Genomic DNA, 14,750 nt, shown 5'->3' with positions numbered 1-14,750 from the left:
AAACCTGTAACCACGAATTTATGGAGTGGTGGTTCATTTTCATATCTCAAGTGAAAGAATCATGTTCCACAACCCTTCAAAGCCTCCTAGAGAACTCTGGGTTACAGCCATGCGAGATGCTGGGGACTAAGAAATAAATTTCACAAGTCTGTATGGTTGCACTGAGGAGATATCAACATGGCAATCTCTACCCTCCTTATTATAAGCACAATGTACTACAATTATTTAGCTCACATAGTGGCCTGCTGGAGTTTGCTTTCCAGCAGGAGACAGAAAATGAAAGGATGAGCTATGTTGGAAGTATAATTTAGAGTGCAAACTTCTTGGGGCAGGGAACAAACCTTCACATTTCATTGCATACAGTCACACACGGTCAGTGTCTCCTCTGAAAAAGAAAGCTACCAGTACTTTCACAACTACACTTCCTCTGAACCAGGTCAATCAAGATCTCAGTGTTTCCTTGAAGTAAGAGAACATCAACAAGCCTGAACATCATTCAGCCAGCTCTGGATAACAAATGTTTGCTCACCTGAGGAGTTCAAAAGCAACAACAAAATCTAAGCAACAAAAAATTATCAGCAGAGAGAACTGTGTGGGTAAACCAAGATGTCTAAGTTATGACTCTAGAAGCAGGTCTCTATCAGTGTTTTGGAAGGTTGACATCAACCCAGAAGCTCTTGGTGCTTGGAAAGTTTTGACAATAACAACTGTGCCATTTCAAAACTGCACATGTTAAGTTTAAAAAATATTTTTCTGAACTTTTGTCTAACTCAGAAACCAAATCCTTCTTTCCTCCCCAAAAATACATCTACATTTTGAAAAAAAGAGCTGGCTACAAAAGGGACTAACTATCCTGCAGGAAATTCCAAGTATTTAAGCTTTTATTAACATTCCAAATTGGAACAACACCTTAAACCTCAGAAAATAATGAAAACTATTCCCATTCTGATTCTGATTTGGGAACATACTAGCACAGTCAGGCTTCTCCATTTACCACACAACTTATGGAGAAAGGGACACAGCCAGCTGTCAGTGGGTGGGGAGGACAGCAATCTGGATCCAAGCTCACTAAGCAAACCCTTATTTGGAGCTAGGAGGACACACAGGGCAGTTGAGGGATTCAGGAAAGTCCTTCAGCCCAAAGGAGTGCAAAGTCTGAAGGGTCATGGTGTTAAGGGTCTGCAAAGCTTGAGGCCACTGAGGCCACAATAAGGTTTTTGCCTGGGAGCAGGGCCTCCAGGTATTCCTGCCAGGTGCTACCAGGTTCTGGAGCTGCCTGCACCATCTGGCCAGGCACCGGGCAGAATTCACATCCCACTTGACAGGAGGCGCAGGCTAGAGGCACACCTTTCTAGCTTTGCATCAGAATTTAGTCAGGATCCCCTCAGTCTTCAGAGGTCTGAACATTCTAACATAAATCCCATTAGAACATCTGCTGACAAGTCTCTAGCTCTGAAGGAAAGAGAAATCCCTCTATTAAACAGAGAGTCATCACATGGTGGCTGATTGACAGGAATTACACTCAAGTTTCAGATAGCACTCAGTTCTTAGGCTAAGTACATCACTCAGTAATGAATATAAATTAGTAACCAAGCACTGGCAGCACTAAAATAAAAAGTCAGACACAACCGTGGTCCAACTGGTAGAGACATAGTAAAGCAGCACTGTTGTTTCTTGCTGCTTTGAGATCTTAGTTTTACATTATTGGCAACCTAAAGTGTTCCAAGATCTTGAGCTGGGCTCTCCAAAAAAAATTTTGACTAAAAATCTGAACAGTTTTAAACACAACATTTGGCCTCCGTTTTGTTTGCCTTCTAATTTTGGAACTTGTAGTGCTCATGGTTTCAGATTTTGCCTGGAAATATGAGAGCTGGAAGTTTACATTTTGAAGAAATGAAAGCTGGCATTTTTGTCATCACATGACTTCAAGAGCTGGGACTTGAGGGAAAAACAAAATATTGTCAAGCTCTCTACAAAATTGTGAGATAAGCAGCATCGATTTTAATCACAATTGAAACTGCAAATATGACCTGTTTTATCAACAGTGGCCTACCAAGTATAAATTGCTGTATGAATTTTAGCAGTTGTATTTTGCTTTAAATACAGTTCAATTAAAGTGACATTTGTCATTGAGCTTCAAAGCAAACTGTTCTGCTGTCAACCAGGGGCAGACTTTTTCTCTAAGCAAGTGTAAAGTGTCTATTGCACCACCTCACAAGATTATGCACCCCTCGAAGCAGAACACCAGGCACACTCATTGTCTGTCCTGGGTACTAGCTCAGCATCATGAAAAAAGAGCCAATTAGCCTTACATTTTTTTTTTCCACTTTCTGTCCACCTGATGTAACAGCTACAGAGACCCAGACTTTGCCATGTTCTAGAGCAAAGACACTGTGGCCTCACAAAAGATGAGGAAGTCAAGGTAAGAGTTCCCCCAGAGGCCCCAAAGTACAAAACTAAATTTAGTCCAAGAAGTTGCTGAGCCACACTTGCTGCCTGCATGCTCTTTCCTCAGCCTTTTCTACAGCTGCAGATCACTGTTCTGAGACACAACCTGAGATCTTTTTGGCTTGAAGCCAATGAGTTAACAAACGTACACTTCAGTTTCTTTTTTGGTAAAATAGCAAGACAGATGTGTGCAGAGGAGAAGATCCCAAATATTCATCAGACTGAAACTGTTAAAGTGAAAACCTTTTCAATACATATACATACGAGATTAAATAGAACAGAAAGCAGTATGCATGGGAGGATGCATTTCAAACTGTCATCAAATAAGATGGGGGGACATTTAGTTACTTAGAGAAACTTGAACCTCTTCACAAACTAGGTTGAGAACATCCTGAAAATCAGAAAAAGAAGAAAAAAAGAAACAGAAACATTAAAATAAATGAGGAAAGGAAAAGGAGAAGAGGAAAGGAAAAGGAGAAGAGGAAAGGAAAAGGAGAAGAGGAAAGGAAAAGGAGAAGAGGAAAGGAAAAGGAGAAGAGGAAAGGAAAAGGAGAAGAGGAAAGGAAAAGGAGAAGAGGAAAGGAAAAGGAGAAGAGGAAAGGAAAAGGAGAAGAGGAAAGGAAAAGGAGAAGAGGAAAGGAAAAGGAGAAGAGGAAAGGAAAAGGAGAAGAGGAAAGGAAAAGGAGAAGAGGAAAGGAAAAGGAGAAGAGGAAAGGAAAAGGAGAAGAGGAAAGGAAAAGGAGAAGAGGAAAGGAAAAGGAGAAGAGGAAAGGAAAAGGAGAAGAGGAAAGGAAAAGGAGAAGAGGGGGAAAGGAGAAAAGGAAAATGAAAAAAGGAAAAGAAAAAAAGCAAAAGGAAAAAAAGGAAAAGGAGAAAAAGAGGAAAAAACCAAACAAAATGCCAACCCCCCCCACCAAATCAGAAACCCCACATTTGCCAAAATAAGAAATCCTGTGTAGATCACATTTTTGCATTCTGAGATCATGCAGATTCTTAATCTAATCTGCAATTTTTCTCCAGTTTATCATCTCTTTACTCAACTCTCTATACAAAGACAAGCTTTTTGTCTTCTGAATTAGTGATACTTCCTGCCAGTTAACTCAGAAGAGATGAACTTGAAAAAGACATCATGTCAATTAGAGATTCATGAGCCAGCTACATTTTTCTAAGCTCAAACAGCTAACCTATCTTTCTTTTTTAGCATCACAGAAGTGGCTAATTTAAGGGAGCTGTAGTTACACTCAGCAGTTGCAGTCCTCTAAGGTCCCTGCTTATGTATTGTATGTGTCTGGGTGATTGTAAGCTGGGGTAAAGAGAGAGGGAACTGTTTCCAAGTTAGCACACTCAGAGAAAGGGATCATAAATCATGGGGTCAGTCAGGTTGTGCCTTTCTTTTTTTTTTTTAACCTTAGGGTATTATGTTTTCAATACAATATTTCAATGGCTTTTTTCTGTGTAATAATTTATCTGGAATTATGGCAACTCTTACAAGCCTAGAAAAAATTGGCTCAAGTAAAACGAGTCCTTTGTCATAAATAGGTTGTGTTCATAACTGCAGTCTAATCATTCAATTGCACATAAGTCAAACAGTTATCCAGACTCTGTAGAAATATTTCCCTGTCAATAAATCTAATGCTATTTAAAAACTCTGGGCCAATGTGACAGGAGCCTGTTAGATTAATTAAGGTGAGCTCATAAAAGCTGAACTCAAAGCCACATTCATGTCACAGTTTTGTTCTACCTACCGTAACCTGATTGTAAACTCACAGGCCGTTTGAAACACGGGCATGTTAGGGTGACTTCATTGTCTGTGTTGAGATACAAAGGATGATTTCTGCAGGAATTCTTTCTTCTAACAGTCAACTAAGCGTGCAACTGAGAAGAAATGTTTTGCATTGTATTCACTGTCAGTAAGGGATGTTTTTTTTACTTTTAAATGCTTTTTTTACTAACAGTGACTTCACAGTAACTGGACTGCAACCAGGGTTCAGGACCATACAGACCATGGAACTGTCAAGAGACAGGCAGTGTAAGCAAAATTTCACTACAAATAGATCATCTCTGTGGGAATAAGAAGACAGTATTGTCTCTGCCTGTTCAATTCTTGACCTTTATCATGTGACCATCCAAAAGGAGGGTGCCCCAAATCTGATGGGTTTTGTGTGAAGCAGACCCTGGAGGTGAAATTCTGACCTCGGCAGGGTCAGTATTTCATTCAAAATTCCTTGAGACAGACCTCCAAATCATTTCTTACGATTGTGGCTTGCATCAGATGGTAGCTAGCTGACTTTCATTTACTACTGACTTAGGTCAAACTTGGACCAGGGATCAAGAGATGAAAGGCTCTACATCTCATTATCAATAACCAGTGTTCTCTGCTACCCTAAAAACGACATACTTCATTCTTATCTACACAGCCTTAAAACTTAAAAGGGTTGGGGTCACATTATGTTACTTCAATTTATTTTTATTCACTGCTTACAAAACAACTTCCTCTCTCACTGCTATAGCTAAACACTAAAAGAGTAAATACTTTCCTTGCTATTGTAGAGGTTGCACCATTGTTTTTTCTTTTAAAAGTCTTATTAAAGATGCAGCAATATAGAAAAATCCCTCCCACATTCAAATGTAAAGAAAATAGGTCAAGGCCAAGGCAGGCCTTACCAATCTCAGTATCATTTTCAGTGAGGCACAACTTGGACAGAAGTTGCCTTATAACAAAGGGATGGACTTTCCTCAGAAGTTTTTCATAGTTACACAAGCCCTGATATTGAGAGAGTATCTTCTGAAATGACAGAGCCAGTTTTAATTCTAGTGTGGAGCCACACAACTCCTCTGATTTTGCTGGAATTAAGTTTTCTTAGGTGAGTTATGGATATGGCCCTTCATTTTAGGCAACTAATCCTGAAACATCAAAAGGAAGCTTTGGAAGAAAAATCCTGTTGTTACTGAACAAACAGAGCATAGTACCCACTTTCACAGTGACTTGCAATGCTCTAACCATAATTGCATACTTAAACAGAGATTTTACCATGATTCTAGACATCTGCAAAATGTCAAACCCTTCCTTTGTTATTCTGTAAAAAACTTCATCAGCAAACTGATCTGCATTATTCCCAAAACAGGGGCACGCATGTGTACACAGAAGAAAGGTAATTACACACAGTCAATGGCATGAAAAGAAACTCCTGAATACTTTAAGGAAAAAGTTAAATAAAGTTTACTGGTTGTGTTGGCTTAACAACTTTTTTTCTACCACTAGCAGTAAATCTGTAGATATCTCGCACCTACACAGATACTCTCCTGAATGCAACCTGTGTTTTGACCACATTGGACTTTTGCCATTCCTATCTATAGCTAAAAGAGGATTTGGTCCTGCAAACCCTTGCTCACATGACCAGTTCCTCTCATATCTGCTTCCTGATGCTATAGCAACCCTGTTAATCATATAAGGCCCATAAGAAACTGACCTTTTTTTACTTACTGACAGAAAACATCCTCATGTATTTCCATAAATAAGATGTAAGAGATTCTTAAAGAAACTATGACTTGAAAGGGTCCTATAGGAAAGCTGGAAAGGGACCTTCTATAAGCATATGTTGTGACAGGACAAGGGGCAATGATTTTGAACTGGAACAGAGTAGATTCAGGTTAGACATTAGGAAGAAGTTCTTTACTCTGAGGGTGGTAGGACACTGGAATGAGTTGATCAGAGAAGCTGTGGATGCCTAGACCAGGCTGGATGAGGCTTTGAGCAAACTGGTCTATTGGGAGGTATCCCGGCCCGTGGCAGAGAAGTTGGAACTGGGATGCTCTTTAAGGTCTCCTCCAACTCAAGCCATTCTATGATTCTATGACAATGTCTGAGGGAAAGCATAGGGAAATGGAAAAGAAAGGAGTGATAACAGGGGAACATGTGGAAACACAATCTCTGACCTGGATCTGCTGCTGAAGAAGGTTAATTTTGTGTTGCTGCTGAAGGAGCTGCTGCTGTTGTCTTGCAATCTGTGGAGAAATTGCACAGAAGAAACATGAGATATGTATCACCATTCCTGAAGTTGGTACACAGTAAACTTCCACCCTGCTTGGTTCTTTAAACTGCTCTATAAAGCTAAGAAACCTTCAAGTGCAAGGTGGCCACAGCCTGGACTGACACTGAAGTGAGGGGCTCATATTCAAGAGCAAATCATAGTTAATACCAGTGTGAAAGGGAATCTTATGGAAAATGCTGTGCTGGATATCGAGAGAAGGACTGATGCAAAACCCTCTCCTCTTTCACCATCTGAAATGGCACTGTTAAAATTCCCCCTAAAAGTGAGCACTCATTTGCTCCAACTTGCTGGAGAAAGAACAATGCTGGCGGAGAAACTGGAAAATAGTAGGAGAAGGCAGGAAATGCAAAAAAGGAGGCTGGACAGTAATATTATGTTTGGCACCATCTATTAAAAAATTAAATAAAAAATAAAGGGAATTTGACATCCAGGAGGAAGGTATTAGCATGCATATTTCCTTGATGCAGAAACAGACACAAAGAGACTGGAACCGGGTTTAGGAAGAATCCCTGACTCTTCAGTGTGTGCATCAGCTGAAAGGAACTAAGGGGGCAGTGCGAGGCTACACAGCTCATCACTGACCCTGATTTATAGAAGTTGATAGGGTTATCCTAAGTGTCCTCCTAAAAGCCATGTGTATTTTCCATAAGGACTTCCACCCTCCCTCTCCATTGACTACATGACTGTGAACCTCACTGCAGGCACATTTTACACATGGTAAAGGAAAAAGCAGGCAGTAACAGAACCAAATTAGAGTTCTCAGAGGACTGTTGGAGATAAACTGTTACATACCTCAAACTTAAAAAGTAAACTTGAACAACTTTCAACTGAATCATCACAAAAGCTCTACTCTCATGAACAGCTAGCACAGCAGTACAAACATCAGAAGGAGTACTGCTCCTTCCCTGTGGTACTTGTACAAATCTCTGGGTCAGATGGGAACTTATAGATACTTACTGGGAGAAATTTTGTGCATTCTTCCCCTTAGCTATTTTATTTCATTTCTATTATTAAACTATTAGCAGAAAAAAAACTCATGGTTAACTCCACATCTAAAAAAATTCTTTCTAGAGGCTCTCTTTAAGCAACCAAACGAATTTTTATCAAACTCTTTCTGGAAAGTGTGGGTATTTTGTTTTCTATAGAATGCAGAATTATGCACAATGTCTTAAATGCAAAGAAAACCTCATTATCCTAAAAATTATCCTTCAGGATTTCTGCCACATTTTTTCCATTCTCTCCATTTTCGTTTTCATTTTCAGGTCACTCAGCTGTCCTGTAGCTGTAATGACTTTAAAAGGTAGAAGAAACAGATCCTGAAGGATACGTCCTTGTGGAAAAATCTTGCCAATTCCACTTTCAACCTTTATCTACCTTCTCCATATGAAGAACATACAAATTCTCTAGTTAAACAGATAAGGCAGTTCTGCTCTCCCAATGTGGGAGTTCAGGTATTAGGCCAAAATCCCCAGAGTTTAAGATAAGGTTTAGAAATAATGAAAAACAGGGAAAACCAAGGTTAAAATGTCCGGAGGTGTCAGCAGTGGTTTAAAATCTTGAGCCTCGTTTGGCACAAAACAAACACTGCAGTATGACAACTATGACAGATTTCAAAGAATTTTGTGAGTTTCATAGAAGTCACACAGCTGCAATTCCATGATATAAACTAAATCTCATGACAAGCTGGAAGAGATGGTCAGGCAGACAAAAATGCTTTCACATGAAGAGGCATGACAATGGACTCATGACAAAAATCTTAAGCCAGATGTCTAAGTATTCCCAGATCATGTTTAGGTACAAAAATGGACAATCATTTCTGTTAAACCTTGCATGGTGCAAATTTGTTAGAAAAGCTGTGTCCTTGCATAAAATATCACGTGTCCATGTGTGCACGCTGGAGCTGCTCACGTGTGAAAACACATTTGAGTTTTCAGTGCAGGGCATACTTGCAAGAGCTGAAAATGAAGCCGCTCAAGTGTAGAAGAAAAATGTAACACTTGTTCACTGACTTTATATAGTTTTTCCCCTCACTTTTTTCCACAGTTGGCAAAACCAACCTTTTAGTTTCTCACATTACAATCCAAGTGCTGCATTTTGTTCCTTTTATACCTATTCAGCATCACCAATTCAAGCAGCATTGGAAGATTACTCAAGAGGGCTAAATTTGCATGTTTATTTTGCTCCTGTTGGACAAGAATATCTCCACAATAGAAGGTAGATATTCTTAAGTCAAGGAGCATCATTTACGTATTGCAAACTAAGGAATTCTTCCAATGTGGTTTTGTTCAAACTTCTTCACCTAAGAAAACAAATGGCCAACAAAAAAAAAAAAAAAGAAGGATGGCCAGCAAATTTGAAAGTATCAACTCTAAAAGATTAACTACTGGAAAGTCCTCCTAGAAAATTATTTAAGCTGAAAACCACTATAATAATCACTCACCTGTTCTTGCTGCTGCTTAGCCAGCTCCATTTGCTGGCGTTGCTTCTCAATCTGTGATGCAGCCAGTTTCTTCTGTTCATCATGAGCTGCTAGCAGCTGTTCTCGCAAACTGGTCAGCTGATTGATCATACCCATGAGCTGCCTTTCTTTCTCAGCAAGGCTTTCTGGAGTCCCTGGGCATCATATGGTGTGGGGAGAAAAAAAACACAGTAAAGAAAAAAAATTTAGAGCTAGCCAGGTTTTAATTTTGCAACTTTACTACAAGCATAGTTTTAGCAGAACCAAAAAGCCACAGCATATTGCAATATACTGCACATTAGGAGTTGTTCTTCCACAGGAAAATAAGCTACACAGGATAATTCTATACACATGCTATGATCTGGTGGCCCCTTGCAATGTTTCCTTGCCCTTTCAACTATTTTCCATTGTCTTTTTATCAGGTTAACAGAGGAAAAAATACTGTCTGTTTTGATAGTTCCAAATTTCAAGCCTTGTTTACATTTAATGACACTTCCAGTTTTGAAAGACATCTACATTTTTGTCAGAAACTCATGTTAAAACCACATCAATACTTTGACACCTACAGAAAGTGTAAGGTGTGTTTTAGCATCCCTCTATAATCAAGGGGAAGCAGAGAAGTCTCCTGGGTGCTGGATACCTCTCTTGCTCCCCACGCCCAGCTTTCTCACTGTTACTAGCTCAGCTCACAACAGCTGTCAGGATGCTACCTGTTATATCATCTACAGTTGCCCTGATTAGGATGAAATTATATACTATTTAAATTGTCACTAACTACTATTGCTGGTGGTGCCACTGATGAGTATTTTTGAAGAAGTCTTGCATAAACAGATCAAAAAAGCTGACTTAAATGCAACTCACCATCTCTCTCATTTGTACTGCCATTAGATGGGGGTTTTAATAGAGGAGTTCAGTGGACAGAAACAGAAGAACTGACTACTTCACTCTCATAATGATTCTGTTAAAATTCTCCTTCTGCCCAGAAGGGCAATGGTTAGAAGGGAAGGGAAGAAAAAAATGCTGGGAAAAATCAAAAGCTATGAATCATACACTGAAACCGAAAAAAATAAAATATGGATAATATTAGTGTATCCAGGATCATTTGACTTCGAATTTAAAAGACTAGAAAATATGTGTAACAGCTAATCCATATATCCCCACCACCACCACACCCTCTCACATGAGTCAGAGCCTCCAAAATCCTTTCTCAAACAAGCTTTAGAGAAGGATTCAAGCTATCAGTGTCTATGCTTCCTCTGAAAATAGCCTGCTTTTGGGATGACCCTGCCACACAAACCTTTCTCAAACAGAGGAAGTGTTCTTCTGCCAATGTCACCAGCGCACTCCAAGTGAAAAAAAACCCAACAAACCAAAACAGAGAGAGAGAGAGAGAGAGAAATTGGCTACTATACCAAACATGTTCCTAGCCAACTATCAGTCAGACATGGAAAAGAGCTACTGGTAATAGCTCATTTAGTCTACCCCCCTGTCAGTGCAGGAATGTTCTCTACAATATATTTACTACAACCTTCTAGATTGGATTTAATGTCTGAAGTGGTGAATCATCTACTGCTTTCTTTGGAAGACTACCACAGACTTAAGAGGTGTCACTGTTAGGGCTCTTTGCTTTATAGTTAAATTTACATTAATGTCAACCTTGCACTCCCGAGCACAACCCATTTCCTATGTCAGCCAAGACCAAGCCCTTAACTGCATTTGTAAACAGCCATGTATACAAGTGGGAGAAGCCAAAGAATCCACATTTTCATATGAAGGAAATGTTAACTTTATTAACTTTTTATTAAGATGCTAGAGGTTCATGTGAAAATATTCACACCATGTAACAAAGAGTTACAGAAGAGTATTCTCAGTCTCCCAAAAAACTGTGGTGCAAGCTGGAAACTTGAACAACACACTGGAACAGAAACCATAGGACTGTAAACCTGTTCTCTTAAAAGCTGTGAGAAAGAATGGAAGCCAGCGTTAAAATACTAACACTGCTGAAGAAAACACTTTCAACTTAGGATTGTTATTTCAAACACTGGAGACAGAGAACTGCTACAAGTAATGCATTTGCCACCTGGCCATACAATTAATCAGAAATGTCTACTGCCACTCTTCCATCCTTCATCTTTTTTTCCATAGGAAAAAGGGTGCAGTGTTTCCAAGCGGCATAGAAGAATTACCCTAGAAAGCAGCCCCTTCCTTGTCCTATCTGGAGCTAACACATTGGTCTACTGAGTATACTGATACTGGCAGTATAACAGGCTAGGCACACTGAAACATCTGAAAACTGAATGGTTTTTGTTATTTTTTTTCAGCAGAGATTTTATTCTAAGCTTGGTCAGTGTGCACAAGAAGGAAAGACAGAAAGGCCTAGTGAGGGAAAGAATACACAGAATTGGCTTAGTCCTAAAGGCAGAGTAAGCAAAAAAGAAATCACTGTCATATAAACTGCTTGATAAATATATTGACACACATCAAAGATCTTCAGCTGGTACTGGTTCATCAGGGTATTTTTAGCTCCCACAGTAGCTTTCAGTTGGGAATCAAAAAGCATGTTGTGAAGTTAAATTAATCCCCACCACACCTTTGAAAGGTGGAAAACTATTTCCATATGTGTAAACTGACAGAGAGGTCACACAGTTAGTTACCAACAGCAGAAGCAAAAGAAATGTTGATATCCAGCCCTGTGCTCCAGAGTTCAGACCATCCTTCCCAAGAGACAGCAGAACAGTCCAGGTGCCAATGCCCTGACCATGACATGAAACAACTGCACAACCACAGGGCCATCCACCTACTGCAGTTCCTGCTTTAATCTGATTTACCTTGAGAGGAGGGGAAAAAAACCCCAACCACACCAAAAACCTTCCTTCCTGAGAAAAAACAACTGCTTTATGTAAATAGCAGGAACAAGAGGAAGGTCTGGATAACTCAAAGCAAGTGGTCAGGACAATGAGGTTGCAGGCACAAATCCACCAAACTCACTCTCTTCACAATTACTCAGTTTTTAAAGAAACTTTGAGATGTCCAAAGGAAGTGTAGTGTCTACTAGTTTAGTAAGTGCAACACATAACTCCTTTGGTTTATAAACTGGAATGGAAGAAGCCTGAAAAAAGGCAACCTTCTTGCATTGTATTTCTTGAGCATTTTCAGTTTGCTAACAAACCAAAAAGGAGAATTTATCAGTGCTGATTTTCAAAGAAAATTAAATCTTTTTGTTGGAGAGTATTTTCTGGAAAACACAGCTTAGTAAGTACTTCATTTTCCTGCAATTATCCTGTGCCTTCAATAGTACTCAATCGTAATTTCAATGCTTTAAGGTAGCATCCCTTACAAAGTAAGTATTCAGACAGCCATATTTCTAAGTGACCTACACCAAACCAGACACAAGAGAGATCACAGGTGTGGATGTACTGTGGATGCTCAGGGGAGACCTTATTGCTGTCTACAAGTACATGAAGTGAGGCTGTGGACAGGCGGAGGTTGGCCTCTTCTCCCAGGCAACCAGCACCAGAACAAGAGGACACAGTCTCAAGCTGCACCAGGGGAGGTTTAGGCTAGAGGTTAGGAAGAAATTCTACACAGAGAGAGTGATTGCCTATTGGAATGTGCTGCCCAAGGAGGTGGTGGAGTCACCATCATTGGAGGTGTTTAGAAGGAGACTTGATAGGGTGCTTGGTTGCATGGTTTAGTTGATGAGGTGGTGTTGGATGATAGGTTGGACGCAATGATCTTGAAGGTCTCTTCCAACCTGGTCTGGTCTGGTCTGGTCTATTCTATTCTAAATTATAAGCTTCGCAGTAGACTTCCCCTTGCTTTATACACACATCTACATAAGCTGAACTGACAATGAAGCAGTGTTTGCATTTAGTTTATATTTGGGCTTTTTTATGTTACTCTTAACACCTAGCAACTTTTTCTGTCATTTCTTCTGTGGGGATGGCCAGCTCAACCTCTGCCATTTACAAATTACTTACTTGGCATAACAAACGAAGGCCAAACCCTATTATTTTAATGGTGAGCTGAGGGCAATGGCTTAGTTATTACTTAAGTAATGTGACAGAAACTAAACCACACTGCAGAGTTAAGAGCATCAGCTGCCATTTTTGTATTCCTCTCTAGATGCTGTAGATTGTAAGGAGGCAAGGTTGGTGGACTTGATCGTCACTGTTCTCTCTCTGTTAACTCACATGAGAAGTAAACCTTTATCATCATGTGAAGTGTCTTGGCAGCTCAGGGATTTCCACTTTAAGAATTCTGTAGCTTTCAGGGCAAAATATGTCAGTGTTTTAAGTAATTACAACACCAACTGCATAAAGAGAGTTAAATTAAGCTACTTGGGAATGAATGACTTATTCCCATGTCTGGTAACACTACTACAATATCTGTGAGGATAATCCACCAACCCCAGCAGCTACTTTTAGACACTTTATTATCAAAGTCACTTATTGCTGCTCCAAGTAGTGCATAATTAGGAAAGGTTCTGGAGCTGGTCTGTACTCTACACACACCATGCTTTCACTGTAAACATGCAGTGTGGCTGGAAGAAAAAAGAAGTGCCCATCACTACAGTGCATAACTTGACAGCAAGCTAGACCACTTTACACAGGTATTGAGAGTAAAAGAAGTGTGGCTTACATCAACACCTCCCTCAAAAATCACTCTTAATTACTTGCAGATCCATAACAGATATTGCACATTTTATGTTTAACAAAGTTTTTCAACATCAGGCCATCTGCCTTTTAGGAGATTGCTCTAGGTGCTCATACTGCTCTGTCTGTGCTCGACCGCTGGCATGGCAAAATGTGGATTTTTCACAACTTATCAAAACAACTCAGGCAAGAGAGCATCCAAGTATACACTATGGGTTGATACAGTGGATGGCCAAAAAAAAGAAAAAGATGCTTTCCAGATGCATCAGCTTGTTCTCTGTCACCACAAAAAGAGACTCGGGAAGGGAAAAAAAAAAACAACCATGTTTGTGGATGCAACACCCACAGCAGATGGCAATAAAAGAAGACTCAAATTAGTGGCATTCTGTATCGCCAAATCTAAAATTCATCTCAGATCAACACTATCCATAATAGTATTTAAGTAGTAAAAGAAATTTACTCAAAATGTGAAATAAACTATTACACATTCTTAGTTCTGATTCACAGTCTCAGACTGGCAGTGACAGTAACATTTTAATAAACATTAGAATGAAGACACCAATATGACCAAATGACACACTTAAAGTGAGAAAACGAACAGGAGAAACCTTGGCATATCCACCCAAAACAGAACCAAAGCAGTAAAAAAAATATAAATTATTAAAAAAAAAAAAAAAAAGAATTAGAAAAGGCAGAGAAACTGCTCTTGCAATCAAAACAGTAAATACTTTATTATAATTTATTAGACAGAATGAGAATGTAAATGAGAAATTAAGAAAGCCAATATTTTCTTTAACAGGCACTTTAAGCTTTTGCTGCAAACACTCAAGCGATGAGAATGTTTTCTTGCAGCCAGCCTACAGATCCACTTGCTGCCACACAGCAAACAGTGCGTTCTGCAAGGCACAGAGCCGTGGCAAGGCTCTTCTCAATCCCAGTGACATGTCTCAATTAAGCTGCTAGGAACGTTAGCAATCAGGGGTGCTCGTGTGCGTGCTCACACACCCCCATACAGACAGTGAAATGTATCCCCTGAGTCAGTTTACTATCAAAGTAATTACGTAAATAGCTTTTGAACTGTCAGCATCTGTCTTTCAAAGAAAAATCAAAGAAAACAATGTGTGAGTACAAAGCCTG

The 14,750-nt window shown here is 39.6% G+C and overlaps 1 protein-coding gene across 10 annotated transcripts in view; it reads right to left on the bottom strand.

Annotated features, from left to right (window-relative positions):
• SOX5 (SRY-box transcription factor 5) overlaps window positions 1-14,750 on the bottom strand; it is a 306,951-nt gene that overhangs the window by 144,895 nt on the left and 147,306 nt on the right. For all 10 annotated transcript variants that reach the window (XM_068141932.1, XM_068141928.1, XM_068141930.1 and 7 more), the window contains 2 exons: window positions 8,941-9,113; window positions 6,385-6,453 (listed from right to left, as the gene is read on the bottom strand). In XM_068141932.1, coding sequence (XP_067998033.1) covers window positions 6,385-6,453; window positions 8,941-9,113 — 242 coding nt within the window. The remainder of the gene's footprint in view (window positions 1-6,384; window positions 6,454-8,940; window positions 9,114-14,750) is intronic.

Source organism: Melanerpes formicivorus, unplaced genomic scaffold, assembly GCF_026170545.1.
Source record: "Melanerpes formicivorus ecotype bairdi unplaced genomic scaffold, bMelFor1.0.p_v2 SCAF_8, whole genome shotgun sequence".
NCBI classification, from domain to species: Eukaryota; Metazoa; Chordata; class Aves; order Piciformes; family Picidae; genus Melanerpes; species Melanerpes formicivorus.
This window is presented reverse-complemented; position numbering and strand designations above follow the sequence as displayed.